The sequence below is a fragment of the Zasmidium cellare genome, assembly GCF_010093935.1.
Source record: "Zasmidium cellare ATCC 36951 unplaced genomic scaffold M409scaffold_33, whole genome shotgun sequence".
Lineage (NCBI taxonomy): Eukaryota > Fungi > Ascomycota > Dothideomycetes > Mycosphaerellales > Mycosphaerellaceae > Zasmidium > Zasmidium cellare.
The window spans coordinates 68,745-93,524 of NW_022986977.1; the positions used below are offsets into that span (position 1 = coordinate 68,745).

At 53.7% G+C, this 24,780-nt stretch overlaps 9 protein-coding genes across 9 annotated transcripts; 3 read left to right on the forward strand and 6 right to left on the reverse strand.

Annotated features, from left to right (window-relative positions):
• Positions 1–118: 118 nt before the first annotated feature.
• M409DRAFT_26662 (glycosyltransferase family 57 protein) lies at positions 119–1,880 on the reverse strand (the record flags this gene model as incomplete). The annotated part of the gene is made up of 6 exons (XM_033808213.1): positions 119–329; positions 381–691; positions 739–878; positions 931–1,427; positions 1,480–1,752; positions 1,804–1,880. The coding sequence occupies 6 exons, from the start codon at positions 1,878–1,880 to the stop codon at positions 119–121; spliced, it is 1,509 nt and encodes a 502-aa protein (XP_033663696.1).
• Positions 1,881–2,427: 547 nt separating this feature from the next.
• On the forward strand, positions 2,428–4,372 carry M409DRAFT_26663 (glycoside hydrolase family 47 protein; the record flags this gene model as incomplete). Its single annotated transcript, XM_033808214.1, has 3 exons — positions 2,428–4,138; positions 4,211–4,277; positions 4,336–4,372. 3 exons carry the CDS (start codon positions 2,428–2,430, stop codon positions 4,370–4,372), a joined length of 1,815 nt encoding a protein of 604 aa, XP_033663697.1.
• A 616-nt stretch (positions 4,373–4,988) lies between these two features.
• Positions 4,989–8,019, reverse strand: M409DRAFT_26664 (glycoside hydrolase family 81 protein; the record flags this gene model as incomplete). The annotated part of the gene is made up of 2 exons (XM_033808215.1): positions 4,989–7,864; positions 7,920–8,019. The coding sequence occupies 2 exons, from the start codon at positions 8,017–8,019 to the stop codon at positions 4,989–4,991; spliced, it is 2,976 nt and encodes a 991-aa protein (XP_033663698.1).
• Positions 8,020–8,363: 344 nt separating this feature from the next.
• On the forward strand, positions 8,364–9,660 carry M409DRAFT_57872 (uncharacterized protein; the record flags this gene model as incomplete). The annotated part of the gene is made up of 3 exons (XM_033813751.1): positions 8,364–8,391; positions 8,678–9,081; positions 9,256–9,660. 3 exons carry the CDS (start codon positions 8,364–8,366, stop codon positions 9,658–9,660), a joined length of 837 nt encoding a protein of 278 aa, XP_033663699.1.
• A 4,721-nt stretch (positions 9,661–14,381) lies between these two features.
• On the reverse strand, positions 14,382–15,491 carry M409DRAFT_26666 (uncharacterized protein; the record flags this gene model as incomplete). The annotated part of the gene is made up of 1 exon (XM_033808216.1): positions 14,382–15,491. The coding sequence occupies one exon, from the start codon at positions 15,489–15,491 to the stop codon at positions 14,382–14,384; it is 1,110 nt and encodes a 369-aa protein (XP_033663700.1).
• Positions 15,492–17,494: 2,003 nt separating this feature from the next.
• M409DRAFT_57875 (uncharacterized protein) lies at positions 17,495–18,511 on the reverse strand (the record flags this gene model as incomplete). Its single annotated transcript, XM_033813752.1, has 1 exon — positions 17,495–18,511. The coding sequence occupies one exon, from the start codon at positions 18,509–18,511 to the stop codon at positions 17,495–17,497; it is 1,017 nt and encodes a 338-aa protein (XP_033663701.1).
• Positions 18,512–19,848: 1,337 nt separating this feature from the next.
• M409DRAFT_26668 (uncharacterized protein) lies at positions 19,849–20,700 on the forward strand (the record flags this gene model as incomplete). Its single annotated transcript, XM_033808217.1, has 1 exon — positions 19,849–20,700. The coding sequence occupies one exon, from the start codon at positions 19,849–19,851 to the stop codon at positions 20,698–20,700; it is 852 nt and encodes a 283-aa protein (XP_033663702.1).
• Positions 20,701–20,899: 199 nt separating this feature from the next.
• M409DRAFT_68811 (uncharacterized protein) lies at positions 20,900–21,848 on the reverse strand (the record flags this gene model as incomplete). Its single annotated transcript, XM_033817995.1, has 2 exons — positions 20,900–21,507; positions 21,560–21,848. 2 exons carry the CDS (start codon positions 21,846–21,848, stop codon positions 20,900–20,902), a joined length of 897 nt encoding a protein of 298 aa, XP_033663703.1.
• A 415-nt stretch (positions 21,849–22,263) lies between these two features.
• Positions 22,264–24,150, reverse strand: M409DRAFT_68812 (uncharacterized protein; the record flags this gene model as incomplete). The annotated part of the gene is made up of 2 exons (XM_033817996.1): positions 22,264–22,516; positions 22,802–24,150. The coding sequence occupies 2 exons, from the start codon at positions 24,148–24,150 to the stop codon at positions 22,264–22,266; spliced, it is 1,602 nt and encodes a 533-aa protein (XP_033663704.1).
• Between the last annotated feature and the right edge of the window lie 630 nt (positions 24,151–24,780).

The following is a 24,780-nucleotide window of genomic DNA, read 5'->3' on the forward strand; positions in this document are numbered from 1 at the left end:
CATCTCGAATCATTGCGGTAGCCAGCACCCTGCTGTTTCTCGAAGGAGTTGTACAAAAGTTGAATCTGGCTTCTTTGTTTCATCGACCTCTCATTGTTTTGCCAATGGCAGTCGATCGCTATGAAGTGAAGAACACAACCAAAAAGCCCAGCCAACTGCCCACCACGCCCACAGCCGAGTACGAGCTGATGAACATTAAAGGCAAGAATTCAAACCTCGCCCCAAATATGAGCTGATGGAACAGCGAGCAATACGCGATGAGAGGTATCGCCACTGCGATGTACAGCAAGGAGAAGCGGTCGAACAAGAACACACGTGGTTTCTCAGACCTAGCCTTATGTCAGCGAAATACTCCAATTGTTCGAAGATGCTGAACTTACGCAGGTGCCAGTTGATCGAATGCCAGCAAGAACGCGATCAACCATACGATAGTGTAGACAACCTTGACGGGGAACTCCATTGCAGTGAAGAGCAGTGGGAACAAGCTCACGTGACCCGCGACTGCTAGAGGCCTGAAAGCTCCCAAGTATCGCCGGTCTTTCAGCGCCAGAAGACTGAATGGGATGATGACGAGGATGATAGCTTTCTCATGGACGTGCCAGCCGAAGAGGAATGACGCATAACCACAGAGCGTAATTGTCGCCACGAAGTTGTCCCAAGTGGGCTGTAGGAACAGCTTGATGAGTGCAGGCTGTATGCTGTCAGTTTCTATTACAACCTTCGTATATTCTCGCTTACAATCTGCGCAGCTAAGGTCAGGATAAACGTCATCCGAGGTGGAATGTTGGGCAACACAGCGAAAGAGGTGTCGCCAACCAAGCCACGAGTCACGCTGTTCACAGCCTCTCTATCAATTGGCAACTTCAGGTACGGTGCCACTATGAAAGTCAGCTGGCTCTGATCTGTTGAATCCTCGTCAGCTCAACTCACGGTAGATCAGCACTCTGTCTGTAAAAGAGTACATGGCCCAGACATTCGGTGCCCAGTACGCGTGGCAAAGTCCTCGCGAAAACGGGAATAGTCTGCTGAAGACTTGTGGGATCTGCTCGAGATACGCAAAGGGACCAAACGCCAATCCAACGATTGCAACAATGCCGGTGCCGAGCTTGATGCAGTTGAAGAGCTTGATGTCGAAGATGGATCGCGGCCCAAGGCAGTAGGCCCGAAGCAGGTAGACGAAGTAAGCAGGAGCCAAGTAAAGGTAGATATGCTTCAAGCATAGTAGAGCCGCGAAGATCACGCCGCTCGCGAGAAGCCAGTCTTTCTGATATCTTGCCAGAACGATGGACAGGATGAGGACTCCGTAGAGAAAGCCATTGTACTGGAAGTGGATGTGGTCGATGATGAGCAGACCAGGAGATAGCAAGATCGAGAGTGCAGCTGCGTGCGATTGTCTCTTGGAGTTCGCTGGCGATGCCTTGATGAAGCTGCTGGAGTCAGCTCATGATCACAATCAACATAATGAACTTGACGACTTACAGCATCAACGCAGACATCAGCACAAACTCGGTCACGATCACAGTCGCTCTTTGAAAGTAGATAGTCTGCCAACTATCGTAATTGAGGCTCTTGACTTGGAGCATATCGGGGTGAAAAACGTTGGCGACCTGAGACATGGCCCATTCGAAGTACGCGAAGAAAGGAGGGTAGTCGAGGGTCCATTCTGATGTCTTCTCATAGTACCACTCGTTGAAAGGCAGAGAGTTTGTGATCGCAAGCCAGTTGCGATGTACTTCGAAGTCGGTCGATTTACTTTGACAGTGAGTTAGCAATGCCCCTCAATGGGTAGTGTGGAATACGTACTATGCAGGCCAGAGAAGGACTTTCAAAGCCGTCGCAACCACCGCACATTGCGGTATGGTCGGGTAGAGGTCCGCCATGTGGAAGAAAAGATTGACGGTGTGCTATCGAGTTTCCATCATCGTTGTTGCTTCGCTCCTGTGTTGTCTCGGATTTTCCAGATGTCCTTTGGCAGGGGTATCACGTGTGGCGCCGGCGCTAAGCGCGGCTGCCAGCGATCCTGCCGTGTGCCGCGGGAGTGCGAAAGAGCAGTCAAGCGTCGTCATCTCTCGAAGACCTCGTCGCATTTCACTGCCCTCACAGCCCCGGGTGCCTCGTCGTCCTTATCGTGCTCTTCCAGCGATGGCCTGTCGACGAGGCTGGAAACTCCGCAGGCATCCCGCAACGAGACAGCCTGGCAAGGGCGTTGAACACCACCACGCGAAACTGACGTCCGTGCGACAACCAGGGATTCGACCCAAAGCGTTGCAGCAGAGGAAAGGATGAACGCCTCGAGGTTGGCACACACCCTCCCTCTCCCAAAGTCCACATTCACTTGACACTCTTCCAGCAACACTTGTTGCATGAAAGCCATGTCCTCTCGTTATTCCACTCCTTGAACGTTCTTTCCCGGCGCTGCGAAGCGTCATGTCCCCCCTTTTGCGAAGATGGGCCATTGGAACCATCTTGGCCATTGTCTTCTTTATCGTTGCTTTTCACACGCTCGCTAGCATTCACGGCCATCACCACGGCCCTCACCGCCAACCGCAACCTATCGATCGAGTCTTACGCCCCGGCTGGTTCAAGCCTCGATTCAGATGGAGAGACGTTCCCCTTAGACATCCCTTGGCCGAATTTACCTCCCTACCCACTGGAGCACCGGTCTCGATACCGAAAGTCCAGCATGACTTTGAAGAGGAAAGCCCAATGCACGCTATCGAACGTCGAAAGAGGTTGCAGGCTGTCGAGGAGGCGTTCAAGCATTCGTGGGAGGGATACAAGAAGAACGCCTGGTTGCAAGATGAGGTCTCCCCAATTTCTGGGCTTTCGAGCAACCCGTTTGGAGGATGGGGTGCAACACTGGTTGATACTCTAGATACCTTGTGGATCATGGGCATGAAGGAGGAGTTCAAGTCTGCACTGGCAGGTCTCAAGTTGATCGACTTTCAGACAACACAACTGAACGAGCTCAACGTTTTCGAGACAACGATCCGATACCTTGGAGGTTTACTGAGTGCGTACGATGTCAGTGGTCATCGGTATGGAATACTTCTCGAGAAGGCGATTGGACTGGGCGACATGCTGTACCACGCCTTCGACACACCCAACCACATGCCAATTGCTCGGTGGGAATGGCAAAAGAGCGCCCTCGGATACGATCAGCAGGCCAGAATTCAATGCTTGGTCGCTGAGCTCGGGTCACTCACTTTGGAGTTTACACGCCTCTCCCAGTTGACAGGAGACCATAAGTGGTACGACGCAATTGCTCGCATCACAGACGAGTTCGAACGGCAGCAGAATAGGACGAAGCTTCCAGGACTCTGGCCCACCTTTGTCAATCCCCAAGCCGCAGACTTCACACGAGACACCAGCTTCACCATGGGCGGCATGGCTGACTCCGTCTACGAGTATCTTCCCAAACAGCATCTGATGCTCGGCGGCCAAACGGAGCAGTACAAGAACATGTTCCAGATCGCCCTCGCATCAGCCAAAAAACATATCTTCTTCCGCCCCTTGACACCCGACAACCAAAAAGTGCTCCTCCCCGGAACGGTTCAGCGTCAGTCGCATAATATCATGAAACTGCAACCAATGGGCGAGCACTTGGGATGCTTCGCCGGCGGTATGGTCGCCCTCGCTGCCAGAATCTTCCGCGAAGAGCACGACCTCGAAACCGCCCGCGAACTCGTCGACGGCTGCCTCTGGGCCTACGAAAGCATGCCCTCGCGCATCATGCCGGAAATCTTCTTCGCCTTGCCTTGCGAGGACCGCGCACGCGAGAACTGCACCTGGAACGAGGAGCTCTGGCAGAAGAGCGTCGTGGAGAAAGCCAACCACGGCTACATCCCCGAAGAATACGCCGTCGAAGCACAAAACGTCATCAAAAAGAAAAGTCTCGCCCCAGGCTTCACGGAAATCACTGACGCGCGGTATATCCTTCGCCCGGAAGCCATCGAGTCCGTTTTCGTGCTCTACCGCATCACAGGCGACGAGTCGCTCCAGGACCGAGCGTGGGATATGTTCCAGTCCATCACGAACGCCACCAAGACGGACATCGCGTACGCCGCGCTCAAGGATGTGAGGCAGTTGGAGCCTCAGCGGAGATGGCTCGATAATATGGAGTCTTTCTGGACGGCGGGTAAGTCTCGAAAAACGACAAACACGGATGATGGTGAGGGAAGTGGTTGGCTAATGACGAGGTGATGAACAGAGACTCTGAAGTACTTCTATCTGATCTTTAGCGAGCCGGATGTCATTAGTCTGGATGAATATGTGCTGTGAGTATTGGCATTCCGTGAAGGGAGTTGGAGTGGGTGCTAATATGTGTGGGTGTAGGAATACTGAGGCTCATCCTCTGCTGAGGCCGAAATGATCCGCCTCATTGTCGACATCTCGAATTGCCAGATATACATAGATACCAACACAATCATCATCTACATCTCTTGCACAAGCGTGGAGATGTACTCCGTCAAATGCTGCCCTTGTTCGCCAGCTCCAAGCACAATGAGAAGACGATCCTGTGGACTTTGGCTCTCAATATGAGACCGTCTGTGAGAGCGATGGGTCGTTCTGTTTTGTCTGTGACATCTAGCCCTTTCCCATTTCGTATCTGCCTGTCTCTGTCTGTCTACATCATGCTCGCTGTAGTGATATATCCCATTCCACTTCCAAACCCTCAACCCAATCTCATGGTATCATGATTTCCCCCTTGCCCATTGCAAACCCTCTACTCGTCTCGAGAGAGCAGCAGCCCAAACGCCTCAAAGCACGCCCGCCCCTTTACACTCCATTCCTTTCCGAAAATCTTGTCCTTGTAAATCCACTAAATCCGCCGCGTCGATCGATCCAGGGAATTTGGTCGTTTGTCTTTCTGTTTCGTTTGATGAGTCTGTCGTCATTTTCGTAATCCAAAGACTCCTCCCAACCAAAACCCAAGCCCTACTCTTGCTATACTCACCTCCATCCCTCCCTCCCTCCCCAACCCCGTCCTAAGAATAAGCCCTCAAAGCCGCACACCAAGCCAAATACCACGTCCGACTCGCGCCCCCATCCAACCACTCACTCCTCCACCCATCTTGCCGAAAGAAATTGTACCCATAATCAGGGTTGGCGATGCAGTAGTCGGCCACAAGTATACCCCTCCAACCAGAATCCAGACTCTCGATATAGGGTGTAGTACTCGGCGTCGTGGTATTCGACGTGAAATTCCCAAAATACGCCTCCCATTCCTGCTGGATGAACGCCGGCGAGCGGACGTACGCGGAGAAGGGCATGGTCGGGATCATATGGATGCCCTGGATGTACTCCGGCAAGGCGCCGAAGTACGTCGTGTGGTCGATTTTGTTCTCGAAGAGGATGCCCGCGGCTTTATTACCCGCGAATTCGGGGGGTTGGGTCGGGGTGGTGCTGGTGTTGTCGTAGAGGTAGTACATGTTCAGCGCGCGCTTCTGCACCGCGAGCATGAGGTTCCCGCGCGCTTCCATGGCGTGGTCCTTGGTGACGAAGCCCCACATTTTGATCGCGTACGTCGACATGGTGTCTTCGGAGGAGGATTCTTGGTTTTTGCCGTCGGCGGATTCGAAGAGCCCGGCCGCCCAGGAGTGTCCGTGGTACCAGTCGAAGGCGCGCGAGAAGGGCGCGAGGGGGTCGTCGACGATGGGGTTGGCGTAGTCGCGGACAAGGGTGTTGATCCAAGCTTTGTTGGAACCTTCGTCGAGCCAGGACGGGTCGAGGTAGGCGATTACCGCGGCGGCGTAGACGAAGTAGCCGAAGTGGAAGTGGTGATCGTTGTAGTAGCCGTTGCCGAAGTCTGCGAGGGCGTTGGAGTCGGTGTAGGCTGCTTTGCTGATGACGCCGCCCCAGGCGGTTTCTTGGACCAGCGGGTGTTGGTTCTCGCCGTTGATCCATAATGCGAGGGCTTTCTTCAACGGGTCCAGTTGTGTGAGTACCAGGCTTTGATTGCCCACGAGTTGATATTGCGTCCAGAGAATCGTGGCGAACTTCGCGAATTGCTTGCCGGCATAGTAGAAGCTGTCGAGGTTGGTAGCTTTTCCAATGTCGGTTTCGAGCTCCTGCAGGCCGATCTCTGATATCAGAGCCTTGTCGTCGGACGAAAGAGTGCTGATACTGTCGATGCTGCCTATGCTTGGTTTCCACGGCGCAAAGCCCACTTCCACAGGCAAGTCAGACTCCTCGAGCGTCCACGAATCGCCTCTGATTGCTGTAGCCAGACCTTTGACGGTCGTCATGAGATGCAGTCCAGTGACCCCAGATGAAGTGCCACTGCTGAGAGAAGCGATCTGATGGGGTAGAGCGAACATCAACAATGACTGGTTGGGGTTGCCTTGTTTGGTCCATGACAGAGTGTAGCTTCCTGTGTTGCCATCGACTTTGCCACTGATGGAGACATTTGTGGCGAAGGCACCGGCAGCGCCATCATACAGATCCTGTGGACTGGGTCCGGAATATGAGGCTGTTGAGTTGCCAGGAAGCTTTGCGACTTGGATGAGCCCATTGAAGCCGGAATGGCCTTGCAAGTCGGTGGCGCTACCATTGAGTGTGAAGGACTCGCATGGATAGTCAGGACTCAACGCCCTGTTGGGAGTGATGTAGATCAGCCATGTTGTGCTGTCGTTCAGCAAGGCAGTGTACTTGAAAGTATCGTTGTTGGCGTCGGCTCCAGTATACTTCACCTCTTCGAACCCAACGCCAGATTGGATGAGAGGTGTACCCCAGCTGTAGTTGCCTGTGATGAATGAGATGCCTTGCAACAGCGGAAACTGAATCACAGGCGTCTGCCAGCCGTGAGGGAACAGGTTCGCAGTGATAGCGCCCCATTCCTGATTTTCAGTTGTCAGTCCAGGTCGATCCCCAGTCGGGGTACTGTTGAGCTCGGCCGCAGACATGATGATCGAATATACACCGAGTGGGCTGGCGTAGTAAGCCCAGTCACCAGCGTCGAATCTGTACCCATTGACTGCAGTCTTGAACGGCGCGTATGCAACTTGACTTCGTTCCGAATGGGATATGCCCATGCCCCAACTTTGGAGCTCGCCTTGACCGCGTGCCCATGTGACTGAGTACGGGAACAAGAAGGAAGACGTGTTCTGACTGCCGAGGTACAACCCAGCATAGAACTTGTTGGTCTGCAGTCTATGCGTTTGGTTCTGGATACCGGTCCTGCTCATTGGGTGGGAGTCGTAGACCGGGATCTGCTCAGGTGGCGAATCTCTGGAAATCTGCTGGAAGATGTTGCTCGCCGAGATGGCAGATGGAGCAACGCTTGCACTAGGAACCCCTTCCGAAACAGTCTCCGTGTTCACCAACGACAGGCTTGTGGATGCACTGACAGGGGATGAAGGGAATGGCTGTAAGGTTGGATTGCCTGAAGATTCCAACGACGACACAATACTTCCAGAGGTGCTGCTCGGTGCTGACTCTGTGGCGGTCTGTACCTCGGAAGTGGTGAGTGAGGTCAGAGCACTATCAGAGATAGTGATGCTGAACGAGGATGTTTGTTCGGCGAAAAGATAAGTCGTCAAGGAAGTGAATGGTAGCCCAGCCGGTACGCCTGATGGGTTTGCAGTAGTCACGTCTCGAGCGGAGAGTACAGATGTGGAACTCGAACTGGAAGAGGCCTCTCCCGTGATGACTGGGTTTTGCACTTGACCATCTTGAATCTGGACAATGACACGATTTGTCGGGTAGGGGTCGTTGTCAGACTTGGTCGCTTCGATCTGTACCTGTCCATCTTGACTCTGTTGAACGACGTTCGATGCTGTCGATGTGCTGCAAGAAATTGTAACGGTTCCTGGAGGGATGTAACTTTCGGCTTCTGTGATAGTCCTGATGTATTGAGGAGAGTCTGTACGCGGTGTGAGCAATGACTCCCGAAACGCAAGATCTAGTCTCCGACTTACCGTGGATATCGACTGGATGAGCGGAGCTTCGTGGGACCTGCAATGCAACAATCAGTGAAAGAAGGAGCGGCGCTCGTGGGCGAGAACGAAGGTCGCCCATTGCGAAGTGGATGATCTGTCAGTCAGTGCTGCCAACGAAGTCAACTGAGGGAAATGAATAGCAGGGGACGGGGGCGTATCTGTTCAATTTGACTTCAAGATTTCTTCTTTCAATCCAGCCTTGTGATCCTCGTACAACGATCCACGTCTGATCTCGTCCTTTGATGCCTGCGCCGCCTGCAGACAGGCGACCGCCCACTTGCTCCAGTGCAATCACTCTCAAACGACGATGGACAGGGTAGTACGGGTCATTCGTAATCGTCAAGTGCTCGTAAAACGCCAATTCGTGGACAGCATCGCTTTGCTGCAGAAGAGGGAGGGAACACGCAGGTCAAGCGGTCCAACATGGGCGCACTTGACGGGAGCCAGAAAGGTGGGTTGGGTTGGAATGTCTTGTCTCGAAGACGACAAGTGTAACAATGGCATAGAGCCCTTTCGGACGATGTGGTCTCCAGCGTCGTCTGACATGCGCGACCCATGTTGAAGGCGTTGTAAGGCCAGGTTCTCCCAGGTAACCGGGTAGTCAAAGCCGACAAGGAATGAGGATGTTTCGATGGAATGTTGGAGACGTTGCACGGTACCTGCAGGTACCAAAGCTTGTACCATGGTTAGCGTCAACTCTTTAACATTTGAGCACATGAGGCTTGAAGAATAGGCAGATGGAGATGTTGGCGTAGGGCGTGGTTCAAGACCGCGCGTGGTAGTTTCAGCCCGCACTACACATCACAAGTCCAAGGCGATGGCGCTTTCCGTGAGAATGTATGCGTTCCAGAGTGGTAGAAGTCCACAATTCGGTCGAGCACACAAGTTCATTCGCACTTGCGATTTTGCCTGCCGTCTTCCAGTTTCTGTGCTGTGTTTGATGCAGTATACATCACGCCCGTCATATGGAAGCAGATCATGCAAGCTTTTGTTGCTCGGCATGGAGAAGAGCTCATGCAACAGTCCGGACGTGGAGCATGGAAAACAGGCAGCTTCAGAAAGACCCTCGCACAACGGCCAGCCGGATGGTAAGATTAGGCATCGCCAGGAATCATCGCAGATGGCATGCCAGACGCCTTCGGTGTGTACGGACTATGGCCGATATTCGCGCTGGACTTCGAGCATGGGCTTACATGTTACGGAACACATGGCTGCTTGTGTCGCATCTACTCAGCCTTGGGGTGTTCATCGATAGATAGCGTGCGTCGTGACAAGAGGTCTGTTTGCCAAAGATTCAAAGGCCGCTGTGGCGTAGTCTGCTGTCGAGTTCGAAATCGGCGTGGTGACACAGATTGTTCGGCCAGTCATACCCCTATGCGGCTTCCCGCACTGTGAGTGGCACAGGCGTGTGACAGATGACTTGCAGGACGCACAAGTGTCCCGTAGCCGAACCAGACGTCGTTTGAGCAGAAAGCTGGAGCTGCTCAAGGGTGTCCTTAAGGCTGAGGCTGCCATCGAGACTGTTGCAAAGCGTCGGCCAGAGACAAAGATCCTGCTCGCCCACGGCCTCGTCGAAGGTCGTCCTCGATTAAGCCCGTGGACTGGGGGCGCCAGCGGCGGGGCAATGTGGGCATCGCTCGGGAAGTCGCGACCGCGTCTTGACGTCCAGGGATCATGGCCGTCATCGACCAACGATATGAGCAGCACCTACAGCGTCTGACTGCATCGGCGGTTCACTGCGCAAGACCCCACCTCTCGCTTGCAAAGATTGGTCGAGCTTAAGTCTACGAGACATCCGATGCGTGTGCAAACGCTGATAGCAGGCGACGGCGATGCTAATTCGCCGTAAGGACGAGTAGGCGCCGTGGTGGTGGAGGTGGGCGAGTGGAAGAGACGTCGCGAGGAGCAGCAGACGGCGCCAAGACTGCGCCCAACGTCACCGCCGTCGACCTTTCATGTCCTCACTCCCTTCCCCTCTCTTCGACATCCTCTCTTCCTGTGCTCTTGGGAGCAGCAGAAACACAACATAACTCTCTGATCTAAAGCCTCAATTGGCCATCACATCCATTATAAGACAATCCATTTGCAACATACCGCTACCAAAACATTTCTGACAGATCACATCACGCCACAGCGTATCAGCTCGTTAGCAGAAGACAAGACACGACAATTCGCGGCGTTTCGACTTGAGATTGTGAAGTGCTAGACCATTCGTTGTCTCTGTAAGGCTTTGTCCTCTGAAAACAGCTCCGCGAAGACACTGATCTCTTCCAGGCGTGTCTGATTGCCCAGACTCACGTCTCGACGCCTAGATGTGAATCACAAGCTATTGGTGAGCTCCGATGTCTCTTCACTTTGGTTCTACGCTTCATGTGAAAGCGTGCGCTGGAATCTACTGGATCATGTGCCCTCTATTTTAGAGCGCCTGACTTCCTCTTCCGACTTTCCCTGGCCAAACACCGTTCTAGAACTGAACTTTCAATTGCTGGACCCTCCAACACTAGAACTCATACAACCAAGATCTTCTACGACCAAGGCCTTTGCCATTCGCACTTTACGAACAACACAACCCTCTCAGGTTCCTGCAAGCCAACAGAACGAATCAGCTAACCTTTGCGTCACAACCAGCTCTTGAGCGTCTTCATATCGCACGTCTTCGAGTGAACATCACAACAACAGACCTGTCGCGTTCCAAGGTCTGACCGACTTTCAAATACTCACTGAGCCATTCAGCTCGACATCAGCCGTAAGCTCACCTGACTTTACATCTCCGAACGCGGCTGACATTATCATGCATAGTGACCCAGGCGACTTACGAAGCACTCACTTCGAAAACATGTCGAGCAACCCAGGAAGAGGCCGCGGCGGTGGTCGCGGCGGTGAAGGAGGCGGACAGCGCGGCGGTCAACGTGGAGGCCGCGGAGGAGGCCAATCTGATCGTGGCGGCCGTGGTGACTCTGGATCATTCAGAGGAGGCCGCGGCGATGGTGGATTCGGAGGTGGCCGTGGGGACGGTGGGCGAGGAGGCGGACGAGGAGATGGCGGTTTTAGGGGTGGTCGTGGACGCGGAGGCGGTCCTCCACGAGGAGATGGTTCGCAGATGGCCTTCCGTGGACCACCTCCAGGCCGACCAGGCATCTTTCTGTGAGTATTTGGGCATATGTTATCCTACCTGTGGCCCATACTGACAGATAGCAGCGCGAGCGAGAGACCAAGTGATCCGGACCCCGCTATCACGGCGGCCGAAGATGCTCTGGTCAAGCAGACTGCTGGCAAGATGATTGACGGCTTTCCTGGTCGATCCGGGTATGGCACCAAAGGCCGCAAGATTGTACTGAGAACGAACTACTTCACTCTGACCACGGCCTTTGAGGCCAAGCAGCCAGAAGTTGCCCTCTACAAATACGACATCGAAGTCCGACAAGAACTATCCAAGCCGAAGACGCGTCGACTTTTCGACGTGCTTCTCACACACCCGGCCTTTCAGGGCTGCAATTGGGCGACCGACTATTCCAGGACTCTTGTAACCACCAAGAAAATCGACGTCGAGAAGTTGATGAAAGACGAAAAGTTGAAGAAGCTGACCCTTCCTCCAGAGGATGGCAACAGCCAGCAAACCAGCTCAGACAGTGGCCCGGCGCCAGAGTTCGTTCGCCAGGCACGCGATCGCAACACTTTCGATATTCGCATCACGTATCAAAAGTCGTACGCTTTACGGGAGATCATCCAGTACCTTCAAAGTTCATCCTCTGGTGCAACGTATGAGGGTCGAACAGACCTTGTACAGATTCTGAACATCATCATGGCCAAGGCACCCAACTCTGCCAACGACGTTCGGAAAGTTGGGCAGAACAATTTTTATCCATACGGCAACCACCCTGGCAAGGAGTTCTACAATCTCGGGAACGGTCTGGAAGCGCTTCGAGGATACTATGCGTCCGTCCGTCCAGCTGTCAACCGACTTTTAGTCAATTTGAACGTGACAAGCGGCGCTTTCTTCAAGTCGATGCTGCTTGTGCAGCTCATGAACGAGTTCAAGGGCAACTTGGATCAACGCGAGGCGTTCCTCCGCATGCTCAAAGTTAGAGCAGACTATGTCAAGGACGGTCAGTCGAAGCCCTTCATGTCAAAAACCAAGACCATCGTCGGATTCGCCAAGTCCACCAACAAGATCAGTGTGAAGCGATTCGGGAATGCGAACGAGATCAAGTTCAGCTACCTTGACAGAGCGATGCCGAATGCCCAGCCGCGTCAGGTCACTGTAAACGACTATTTCCGCCAGCATCATAGCATTACTCTGAAGCAGCCGACGCTACCAGTCTTGAACGTAGGCACTCGCGAGGATCCCCAGTACTTGCCACCAGAGCTCTGCTTTGTCCTGCCTAGTCAACCCTATCGTCGACTTCTGAGTGGCGACCAGACAACGGAGATGTTGCGCTTTGCCGCCAGACCGCCCAACTTGAACGCCATGTCTATTGCAGGCACTACCGACGCTCCCGGAAATGGTCTTAGGATCTTCCGTTTGAGTGCTCCAGCAGGACAGCCCAACCCGCAAGCAAACTCTGTCCAACCTTTTGGCTTCCGTGTCGGTACCAGCATGATCTCTGTACCAGGCCGCATTCTAGACACCCCAAAAGTCAAGTACGGCTCCAAAGATGTCACACCCTCGAAAGGGTCGTGGAACTGTGCATCACAGAAGTTTGTCAAGCCGGGCAAGTTCAACCGCTGGCAAGTTCTGGTCATCAATCGCCAAGGACATCGTGGCAATGCCCTGATCGACAATCCCCAAGGCGACATGCTTGGCGCCGAAGACTTGATCAAGAAGCTGGATGGCTTTTTGAAAGACTATGGCATTAGTATGGGCTCTCGAGGTCCAACTCAGAGGATCATGCTCGAACTATCAGCCCCTCAAAACCGCGCAAGCAATGACAGGATTTTGAAGCAAGCCTTTGCCAAAGCCGAGGACAGCAAGGTCGATATGTTGTTCATCATACTTCCAGAGGCTGACAAATGGCTGTATGCCCGTATCAAGTACTTCAGCGATGTCGAGCACGGCATTGGCAGCATTTGCTCAGTCGGCAACAAGCTACAGAAGCCTGGTGGTCAGGGTATGTATATGGGCAACCTCGCCCTCAAGTTCAACCTCAAGGGAGGCGGCGTGTCTCACTCGGTTCCGAATACCGCTGTCAACCCCATCGATAGCAACACCATGCTGGTGGGAATCGATGTTACCCACCCGTCCCCAGGCAGCACAGCCGGCGCACCCAGCATCGCTTGCATTGTCGCCAGCACAGACTCGTCCATGTTCCAGTGGCCCGGCAGTATTCGTCGCCAGCAAGGCAGGGTGGAGATGGTTAGCAACCTCGACCAGATGGTGGAGGAGCGTCTTGCCCTGTGGCAGAAGAAGAACCACGGACGACTCCCCACCAAGATTATCATCTATCGTGATGGAGTTTCAGAAGGACAGTACCAGCTCGTCCTCGACCAGGAGATGCCCTCGTTTGAGAAGGCGTTCGAGAAGCGCTATGGAGCTAAGGACAAGTGGCCCAAGGTTGCTGTCATCATTGTCGGCAAGCGCCACCACACGCGCTTCTACCCAACCCGTCAGGAGGACGCCGACTATGACCCAAAGCGAGACAAGGGCTCATGGAACCCACTCCCAGGGACTGTGGTCGACCGCGGTATTGCCAACAAGGTGCTCCGGGAATTCTGGCTGCAAGCACACCAAGGTCTCCAAGGAACAGCACGCCCTGCCCACTACGTTGTCATCAAAGACGAGATCTCCTTCACCGCCGACCAGCTTGAGCAATTCACCCATCATCTTTGCTATCACTTCAACCGTGCAACCAAGGCAGTATCAATCTGCCCGCCTGCCTACTATGCCGACCTGTTGTGCGAGCGTGGCCGAGCCTATCTCTTCAGCACCCTCGCGGAGAACCATGGCAGCGATTCGTCTGTCTTTAATGAAGACAACGAGTGGAGCCGCGATGTGCACCCGCGCTTGCAAGAGACGACTTGGTACGTCTAAGCTCCACGACACTATCCACACGACATTCCACTACAAACCCCACAACCACTGTCAGGAAATGCCATCCGGAACACTCCCATCTGCGATTTGAGAATTACATGCAGCGGCCAGCCAAGTCTGAATGAAGCTGGACCACCCACACTCATTTGGAAGACTTGCTTCTGTTAACTGCTGTTTGACTTTGATGTTGTTGGAGTACCGGGAAGGCTTAGCAGGATATCCAGAAAAGCCCCAAGGTAAAGCGTGTCGATATCAATCAGACAACAGGCCGGTAGATAGCAGACAACATGCTTGCCTTGGATAAGAAATGGTCTCACGTTCCAGTAGTCAAATCGTCATATCCTCTTCAGTCATCCCAATCCCAATCACCTCCCCCATCATCATCCGCCGCAAGTAAAAAGGCGTTCGTACCCTTATCCCCTTCCAGCCATCATCTTCTGCTTCTGCGCCTTCCCCAACTCCAATTTCTCACTCCCCTGCATCCCACACACAGTCAAAATATTCCACCTCAACTCATCAACCCCAATCATCCTCTTCCTATCCCCAGTCGCACCCTTTATAGCCTTATCAGGATTCCCACTACTACACAAAATATCCTCCACAACATCCCCTCTCATCCCCATCCCTTTCGCCTCCTCATTCAACATCTCCTGCACCTTCATCTTCACATCCCCCAGCTGAAGCAATGAATTACTCAACTTCTCCGGACCGGGCACTTTCGACCTCGCAAAGAGGAGTTTATCCACTTTGCTCAACACGATCTGATAGGGGATGCCTTTCTGCCGGAAATACATCAGGAGGGCGATGTCGCTTTTCTTGAGCCCATGTTCGGAGTCGACGAGCACGTACGTCCGCCGGAGCTGTTTCCGGTTTTCGATGTATCTCATGATCTCCTTGCCCCAGTCCTCGCGACTCCCGCCTCCGTACCCGGGCATATCGACGACGAGAAGGCCGCCGCGGCCGAAGGATTTCCATAGTGGCGATCCTCCCTCGCTTTCCTTTTTCTTCTTATTCCCTTTCGTGTTTTGGGGCGCTGCGGCGCCATCTCCTCCGACGCCATACCCGTTTATTGTGCGTGTTTTGCCGGGTTTCTTGCTTGTATGTGCGATTGCGAGGCGCGGGCGGCCGAAGAGGGCGTTGAGCAGAGAGGACTTTCCTACGTTTGAGCGGCCGAGGACGGCGATTTCGGGGTAGGGTGAGGGTGGGAGTTCGAGGAAGCGCGCGGCGGTGTACAGGAGTATAGGGTCGTGGCGTTGGAAGAAGGCGTTCGATTGCCGGAGTTGTAGGGGCGTTGGGGCTGGGAGGGTCGTGTAAGTGTTCAGGGTTGAGGAGGTGAGATGGAGGAGGGGTCGTTGTTCTTGGGCCGGTGGTGGTGGTATTTGGGACTTTTTCGAGGGCGGTGCGGAAGGTGTGTAGGCGACATCGTGGGTCACTGTTGTCGAGAGTAGGCGACGGAGAACTCGTGGGTTTTGTAGTAATATCGACCACCACCGGAGGGCGGGTGGGAGGCGTTGGAAATCCATTGCAGCGAGCTGCAGTGTCGACAAAGTTTCATTCACTTCGAGGTCCGATGCTAGCGTGCACGGGCCGTGTCTCCGCTTCGCCATACCTTCCCATCGAGGTGCTTCTTCTTTTCTCCTGGCAACACCTCTATCACGCTTGCTCACCTCTACACCAACCATGCAACATCGTCTCGACTTCCGTTTAATTGCACAGAGTCAGCGACTGACGCTGGGAGTCCATCTAGATGGCTGCGACGAATTACTAACCAAGTTGAAAGGGAAAGTGCAAGCGGAATGAATGCACTCAACAGAACGCAGTCCATGATCCCCATGGCTTTGCTCGGGTCTGAGCCGTCGATGAACAGGAGAGTGGGCAGGATGATTCACTTCTGATGGAGAGATTTACGGCACGACCTTCCCTAAGCCCCTGGGACCCTGGACCGATGGCCAGATAACCCGCACGGTCAGTACGGCATTATTGGACTTCGATTCAAGAGGCGAGGGACCCTTTGTCCCTCGGTGTCACCAGAAAGGACAGCTGCTTCTGGTATGAACAGTGAAACTTTTTCAGAATGGTTGTATCCGTCATTATATCCCAGCATCTCGCGAGCGGTCAGGACGCCGATACAACTACTGCGAGGCACGGTCATCAACGCTCCAGTTGGGATTGCCATCAAGATGCCCGTTATCAAGATAGGGCCTCACTGACGTATCAATCACGATGCCTGGGAGGACAAAGGGCAACGTCGAAGGCGAAGCGATTGATCTGCTTTGCAGCTTAGTGCAAGCGCAAATCCCTCGCATTTTCGACGACTCCCTCCGCGCAATCAGACCCGACTACGCCATGTCTCCCTCTTCAAGCAGTATGGTAAGAGTTTGAGATGTGGAGAAAGCCATCGCCTTTAGCCAAGTGTTGCCATTCGAAATGTATTCTAAATGGCTCGGAAATATTCACGATGAGGAAGACGCCAACATCGAGGCTTAATAATTGATTGCATGTGCGAAGGGCAATATCTTATGCGGTGCTCCCTGCTGTCGGCCACTCGAATCTGCGGGTGATTCGTCAATCCCGGGACGATATTCCTCTCCATTCTCTCCCTCGCATTCCTCTGGCGACATCATGTCTGCGACCTCTCTCAACCCACATACAACGTTTTCCACAAATACCTACGGCGTATTCAACAACGTACGATTTCCGACTCAGCTTCAATCGTCAGAGGCGAACGACATAACACGTGCAGAGACGGGAGGTGTAGGCCGGGATTTGGCCAAGGAGAGGGTTGGTCGCGGACATGATGTCGCCAGTGGAATGCGAGGGAGAGGATGGAGAGGAACATCGTTCCTAGATCGACAAATCACACGCAGACGAACTTCAAGGTCGCGGAATATATTACTAATGCGAGGTTGAATGCGATTGCAAGGGCGCTTTCACGTCTTTCTGCCCGGGTTTATATGGTTCAGATAGCGAAGCCTGGAAAGAAGCCTGAAAGTAAAGCTCGGAAAATCGTCGAAAGAAGTAGCCGTAAAGAGGGAGAGGAGATAGATGATATTGCCCGTGAAAGAAGGGTATCGTTGGTGAGTGACCCGAATAGAATGATGAACTGCTACCTTGACTTGTAGATTCACGTGGCCGGCCACTGGGGGAGCACCGCATGAGACATTGCCCTTCGCAAATGCCTTGTCTAAACAACCCGACTTGCAATCAGGAGCTTGGTCGCTTTCAACAGACGAGAGATGCCGATTTGATATGTACAGTGGACTTAAGAAGACAGCCATTGTGCAGAACGCTAAGCCATAGCTATGAGCGGACCGACTGCAGCAGTAAAGTGCCACGGTCATAATGCGATATAATCCCCATTTCTAGCAAACGAGCTAACTAACTCGCACCGCAGTCGTGAGCCTAGTCGCTCTCACAGACCATTGGAGAGAAGAAAGACCCTAGATTTCAGTCTGGACACCACGACCGTGATAGCAGCGAGGCATTGATCGCACCGATGAGTTTACCCTTCTACATCGTTTAGAACTCACTTCCCATGCTGTCCGGCTGCAGCGAGGAGATCGTCGGTGCTAAGGCCCCCTTTCCCCTCCTTAGTATCATGCAAAGCCCGGATCATCTCGTCCCTATGCTTCGTCAAATACGCCTCGAACGAGCTCACACTCAGACCATAACTCCGCATGTCCTCCATATCGACTTTGGCACCCAAGGTCTTCTGCCAAAACCACATATACCCTGTGAACTCCTCCTCCGCTAACTTGGCCGCTTCAGCCTCGTCCATATACTCTGCAGTCACCTCGATGCCGCTGACTCGGCTGATTACTGCGGCCTGTTCCTCCAACGTCAATAGTTCGCTCGCCAAGCTGATCCCTTTGTGCTCCCAGCGTTCCTGGCCTTTTCCCACCAACGCATGCGCTGCGAACACACCAATATCATGGGGATCGTTCATCTCGAACTTGGTCTCCGGCGTCACGCCAGCTACGAGTTTCTTCTCCGTGGACAGGGCCGGCCAGTGGATATACCGTATATTGAAGTCCTTGTAGTTGGACATGAAGTACGCCGGTCGAAGGATCGTCCAGTGTGGGAATCCGCTTTCTTTGACAACCGTTTCGACGGCGTCATTCATACCCCAGTATCCAGTCACGAAGGGGTGTGGCGGTTTATTCGGGAGGCCGGAGTTTGGGCTGTTCACCAGCTTCGACGTCTTTTCATCGTTGAAGATGGAAGTTATGAGGACTACCACTGGATCTGGAAGGGCGGATGATTTGAATGCTTCCAGGGCGGTGCTGGCGAAATTGGGGGCATCTGGGCCGGGGATCGTAAGGAGGAAGATACCGCTGCAGCCTTGCGCAGCAGACGAGAGGGCGGAAGGCGTGGAGAAGTCACCTTGGAAGAGAGTGGCTCCGGTGGAGGCAAGCTCTTGTGCGCTCTTTGAAGACGTGTTACGCGTGTACGCGTGGACTTTATGGCCGAGTGATAAGAGCGTCGAAACCACAGATCTGCCAATGTTGCCCGTAGAGCCGGTCACTAGGTAAGTCTCCGGCATCTCGTTGAAAGTTAAATTCAGTCGATTTAGAGGACTAGGTTGAACTGTATGAGCTCTAGATAGCAGGTACTCTCTGCGTTTTATACTCTCGTTCCTTCGATAATAACATCGCCCAGATCAAAGTATCGCAAGCCAACCCACATCAGTCGACAGTTACGATCCTGCAGGTCCCTACTAAGCCGAATTTACACGAGGTACTTGCCCCAAAAGGTTAAAGGTATGCACTACCAACAATACTGTTCCCTCTTGGCAAGCAAAATGATGTCTTAGTCGCGATGGGGACAAGTTGGAGGTACTGCTCGATTTCACTACGACAGTACCTCGAATAGGATAACCACGTCTTGTGATTCTGGGCCACTCGCAAACCGAGACCCGATCTGGATCACAGATGAGGCAGTCGTCGCCGGGGGATCACATGAGTTGCTCCAAACTTCGATTCCTTGTTAGGCGTGGAGATGTTGCACGAACTGCGCAGTCTTGTCAAGACCAGCTCGAGGTTCGACAGTATGTCACTCACAGATACGTACATGGCATTACAATATGGAGAGACTGATTGAGCTAAGCTACCTACCTATTGATGACGGTGCGAGCAGTACTGCTGCGTTGGTTCGGGAGATGTCGCATCCAAGACTCTTTCTGATGGCCATATCGTCGATGAGTGGACTCCTAACGGCTTCACGACCACGAACACGACCACGACCACGATGCACATCATATAATCATAATAACGACCAAAAGCACGGGAACGTTGGCCTCAAAGATACTGACGACCATTCATTCTCAAGATCCGATCCCGCTGTCTCACCTCCCAAGCCTTCCACTCTAAGACACCCTCTCACCCGCCCCCAACACCTCCACCCCCTCCACCCCCTTCACGCACCCAACCACATCCACCTCACATTTCCAAAGAAGCAGCCCATTCACCTCTCTAACCACCTTCCCCAAACCAAGCCCTCCTATTCGCCGCCCCCTCCCCATCCCCCGGCTCCTCCTCGGCATGTCACTCCATTGTCCCCAAACAATGCCTTTGTTGCCCTCTACAGTGTCGACGATAACACCTCTGGATAATGTGTTGTTCTCTTGGTTGGGTGTTGAGGCGGGTATAGATAGGTTGGTTGGCGGTGTTGAGTTGGAGTTTCTTCTTCTTCATTAGTTTCTACAGTTAGCAGCGACACGAGGAACATTTTGAATACACCAAAGCAGAGTTACGAGTACCCTCTTCGACGACGAAGGGACGACTTATCGAGTGGACGGACGATTTGGCTGGTCCGGATCTAGATATCGGCATCAGCAGCAACGACAACAACCTCAACATCAGCCTCTTCAGCAAGCCCAGCATGTCCGGCAACTTGACGAACAGCCAAATCACCCAGGTCCGTACTTTCCAACCTCTGACCATCAACACTATTCCTCACAGCCCAAGCACAGGCAACAGAACCTTCCTCCTCTCACCATCACCGACAACCTCCACGGACTCCTATCGTGCCTGGATGGGCACGACGGATGTCGCTGCTGAGCTTCGTGGGTCGTTGCCCTCTCCAACTACGCCCCTATTCCCAACATCCTCGAATGGATTCCACCGTTCTTCGAATGGCACTGGGGAGGTTCCGTCTCAGCTTCGCACGCTCAGTGGCTTGCCCTGGCAAATCCCAGGCGACAGCGGCGCCGGATACGTGGGCCCTGATCTCGACAATGACTCCAGTCTCTCGAGCATCCCAACCGGATCATCAACCGACGTGAGTCACTCGACACTTGCATCCAGCACTACCACCATCACCCCTTCCTCCACCACCTCCCGTTGCTGCTGCGCCCTCCGCCCCCTCCTCACCCACGCCCTGCGTTCCACAACCACCCGCCTCCGCAACACCTTCACCCACCACACGCCTCCCCCTCCCCCAACCCCTCACCACCCGCCAACCTCCATCGAAACCTCCCTCCTCCAAATCCACCTCCACACCCTCCACACAACCCCCCTCCGCTTCCTGCACTGGTCCTTCGGCTACTTCTCCCTCCACCGCGCCGGTTCCAACGCGAGGGTGCGGTTTCCGGAGGAGCATTATGCGCATTTGCCGATTCGCGCGGTGGTGTTGTTGGTGGCGATGGATTTGGAGGAGGGGGCGTTGTGGGTGGAGGGGGATGGCGTGGAGGGGGATGTGGCGTGGAGTTTGGGGGTTGTTGAGATAGGTTAGAAGGGAGGAGGCGAGGGGGGTGGTTGATGGGGATGTGATTTGTAGGGGCGATGTGTGACGGAGTGGTTGTGGTTTTGAGATATCTGTAGCTCGATGAGATGTACACTATCGGAATGGGAATTTCAAGCGCTTGTTAGCATATTCAAATATATCTCTATCCAAAACTCACAAGCATCATCTCCAAAACCCCCCTCCAAAATCACCCCAACCTCTCCACCGTCTTCCTCACAACCCTCTCCAAATCCTCCTCCACCAACCCAAGATCCTCCATCGCAAAATCCTTCTTCCCCTCCCAATTCCCATCCACCGTCCCCACCAACCACACAAGATTCTCCACCGCCTCCAGATCCCCCTCCGCCGCCTTGCTCTTCTCCTCCTCCAAATACTTCTCACTCTCAAACTTGGCAACCTCCCACTTCGTCCCCGTGGCCTTCTCATACGCCGCGATGACTTCACTCTGCGAAACGAGGAAACTCTGGATATAAAGCATCCGGTTCTTCGTCACGTCCGGCCGGAGCAGGATCCTCGCCGTGGCTTCGGCGATCTGGCCTAGGCTGCTGGCGGACCATTTCGCGGCGCCGTCGTCGAGGATCTCGGCTTTGCGTTGCGGGAGGTAGATGTGGAGGAATTCAAGGCTCCAGTCGAAGAAGTGGCCGCAGACGATGGAGGTCCAGCCGAAGGAGGGGTTTTTGGTGGAGAGGTCGGTGAGGTATTGTCTGAGGTTGGCTTTGTGTTTGAAGAGGGGGACGGTGTCTTGGGCGAATTGGGTGGACGAGTCGCAGGACCCGAAGTCGGCTGGGATGAGGCCTGCGAGGAGAGGTCAGATTGAGCGTGCTGGGAGAGTTGGAAGTCTACGTACGCTTCACACCAGCCTGCACCGCTGCCTCTGCTATTCGCTTTTGGAGATCTGTCTGGCTGCCTTTGACAGTAATCACAACGGCATCGATTCCTTTCAGAGCTTCCGTCAATTCAGGCACGTTGAAATCATCCGATACTAAGATCTGCGACGGGTACGAAGAAGGCGATTTCGATGACTTCCGCTTCAAGACTGTAACATTGAATCCGTTCTCAACCAGTGCATGCATGATGGCAGGACCCAGCTTGCCATCTGCTCCGAGCAAGGCGACTTTTGAGATTTTGGTCGACATGGCTTGTCCTGAGGGTGATTTGTCTTTGGGAGCGAGGTCGTGGAATTAAAGAGGCCTTCGAGATGATCGCGTGCTTTATCGGCAAGTTGAGGTGGATGTCGTTCTAGACCGGCGATTAAAATGTCATAGATTTTGAGGTGCAGCAGAAGCAAGAATGGCCGTCGGCATTGGCTTCCGAATCTTGCACAAGCGCTGCAGGAGCTCCAAACAGGGCAAGGAGAAGAGATCTTTACGCCGTGCCGGTGTTCGAGTATGCCGAAGGTAGTGCTGGTTTGCCCAGAACTTCGATGAGTCAATGGCAGAGGTCCAGAGCAGAACGAACAATGTCGACGACGAAGGAGATGATCCAGCACTGGAAATAGCTGCACTTAGTAGATAAGGCGACAGCCCTTAGGTAATGGCGCTCCTCCAAAGATCATACCAGCATGATGTCTTCTCGAGGTATAGTGTCATCGTTCCAGACCTCGCCGTCCATAATGCCCAGTACAAAGCCTTCGCAGAGCAGTCGATACTCGCGAGATTGAGGGCCAGTCTCCAACGTAGGACGAAGCAGAACAGGCACCGGCGCACCTCGCACAATGGCGATGCTGTCTCCCCAGTCAAGTCCTGCTTGGGCTAAGCCGTAGTAGCCTTTCTCGGTGAGGAAGAAGACTCTGCCACGCAGAAAGCTCGCGATGGAGTAGTATGTGCGGTCGTAGTCGTGGAAATCTGTCTTTGGTTGGGAGTCGCCGTCGTTCTCTCTCAAAAACTCTAGCAATGTTTCGTATCGCTGTACAGCGTCTTCAATAGCAAGTTTCGTCCCTTGGTCCTGATCTGCTGTCATTGTGCGTGCCATAGCAATCTTTTGATCTTTGTATGGGTTTGGTCGACTGCGGTTCATGTGCAAGAGAGAAGTTGCCTGGAAGAGCCATGTTCTAAGTGCCTCTGGTAGAGCTTGGGCACCCTTTCCTAACATTTGAAGTCCTTCTGAGCCAGCTGCAACGACTCGGTCAAAGAATTTGACTTTCATAGGCAGCCGCAGTCTCGGACGACCACCAGGCTCCGTATCAGTCAATGGCGTGACCTCTGCAACATCGCTGGCACCAGCCGAATAGCATGACGTTCCAAGCCAGAGTGGACGAGCTTGCCACGGGACCGACCAGTCTGGGCACCAAGAAGGTAGATCGAGGCGCTGATTGCAGAGGCCGCCAGTGTAGATGAACTCCAGCTGCCTTCTGAATAACGTAACCTCGTCGCAACTGAATTCCGATATGGCGTATGCTATGCGTTGGAGATACTGCACTGCGAAGAGCTCGTATAGCATCTCAATTTCCATGTTGTAGTCCGGCTTTGTCCAAAGTCTGACAAGGTGATGAAATGCAAACAGTTTGTCCCTGTGATCAGTAGCCTCGCAGTCCTTGGCCATGGTGAGAACATAGGGCGCCATCGACTCCTCACTGGCATAGTCTTTGACAGCCTGCTTCGTCCCCTGGCTCGTGATGGTCCTCAATTCCTGCATGAAGTTAATGTATTGTGCAGCAGTCTTGGAGCCCAGCATGTGGTTGACCCCCAGGGCTGAATGGTGTCTGGCCTCGACAACGTGGACCAGCTTGACGAAGTCATCCCAGAAACTGGTCGCGGTACCACACGTCACCACAATGTCTCTCGCACAGACGACTTCTTGGATGACCCAAAGACGTCTAAACCATGGTCTGGTGAGCAGCATGATGAACGCAGGCCAAGCACCTTCACCCCAGCGCGGACACTCTGCAGGCGTCTTGTCAGGATTGGTGAGTTCGTTGGGGTCATCGTAGAGACTTGGCCAGAACCTTCTGATCCTCTTGGGCAACTCCATAGCAGCCGACGATCCATGGCTCTCTTCTCCCAGCCAGACAATCACTCCACTGGCTGCTTTGAAGATGGCGCCCATCTTGCTGACCTGGTCGTTGCGATCTATGATATTAGTCTGGTCCACACATATCTGGTCAATCCAGAGGTTGACCTCTGCAGATGCGGCGCGGGCATTGCGTAAAGCGGCGAACAGATTTGCGGTGATTTGTAGAGAGCGTCCATCACACCAGATGGTCTCGGGCGCCTTGGAGGTGTTCCAACAATAAGATAGAGCTATGAAACGCGTAGGGCAGTCCTTAAGCGACACCTCATGCAGGCGACATTGAATCGGATCATCCGGGCGGCCAGGGAGTAAGGTCACAATTCTGAAGGAGCCAGATATGATTTCTCCTGAAAGGCGATAGTAGAAATCGGCAGTAGGTGAGAGACTAGACCAGGATTGAGAGCGCGCATATGCGTAAGGCGTCGCCATACGAGAGAAGGATCGTTGGGGTAAAGTTGGGGTGTTGTGAGAGAGGAACGAGGCGGCGCGGAGAGTGTTTTGGGGGCGGATCGCTCGCACCATCTTCTCACCGGAGCTGCATGCAGCTTACGTTGTGTCTATCGCGTCGATTTTAGGTATCCAGACGGCGCATTGAGATGGGTACGTCTCTGAGGAGGCGCCATTGTCATGCTGGCGAGCTCTGCTATACCTACGAGACGCGCAGAGTGAGGTGAGGCAGTGTTGTTTGGGGCATGGCACGTCTGACAGGGCGCCTTAGCAACCCGAACCCGAAACTCAATGTCCAGCGGGCCGATTTCAGGCTGAATGCGTGAGTTGCCGATAGCAGGAGAGAAATTGTACCGCCATAGTGCCACCGCAGCGTCAGTCCGTAGTCTCACGATGTGCGGATATCCGTGGAAGCGTACGGAACTCGAAATGACGAACGATGAGAGAGATGCCCGAGAAATCGGCGCCCTTGGTAGAGCTGGAGGAGGTCGAACACTACCTGTGGTTTATCCAGCACGACTACGTGCTGCGGATGTCGATGGAAAGGCTAGCTGGTGAATGATACATGCAGCTTGACAATAATGACATTCAAGAAAACGGCAGCAGACAATT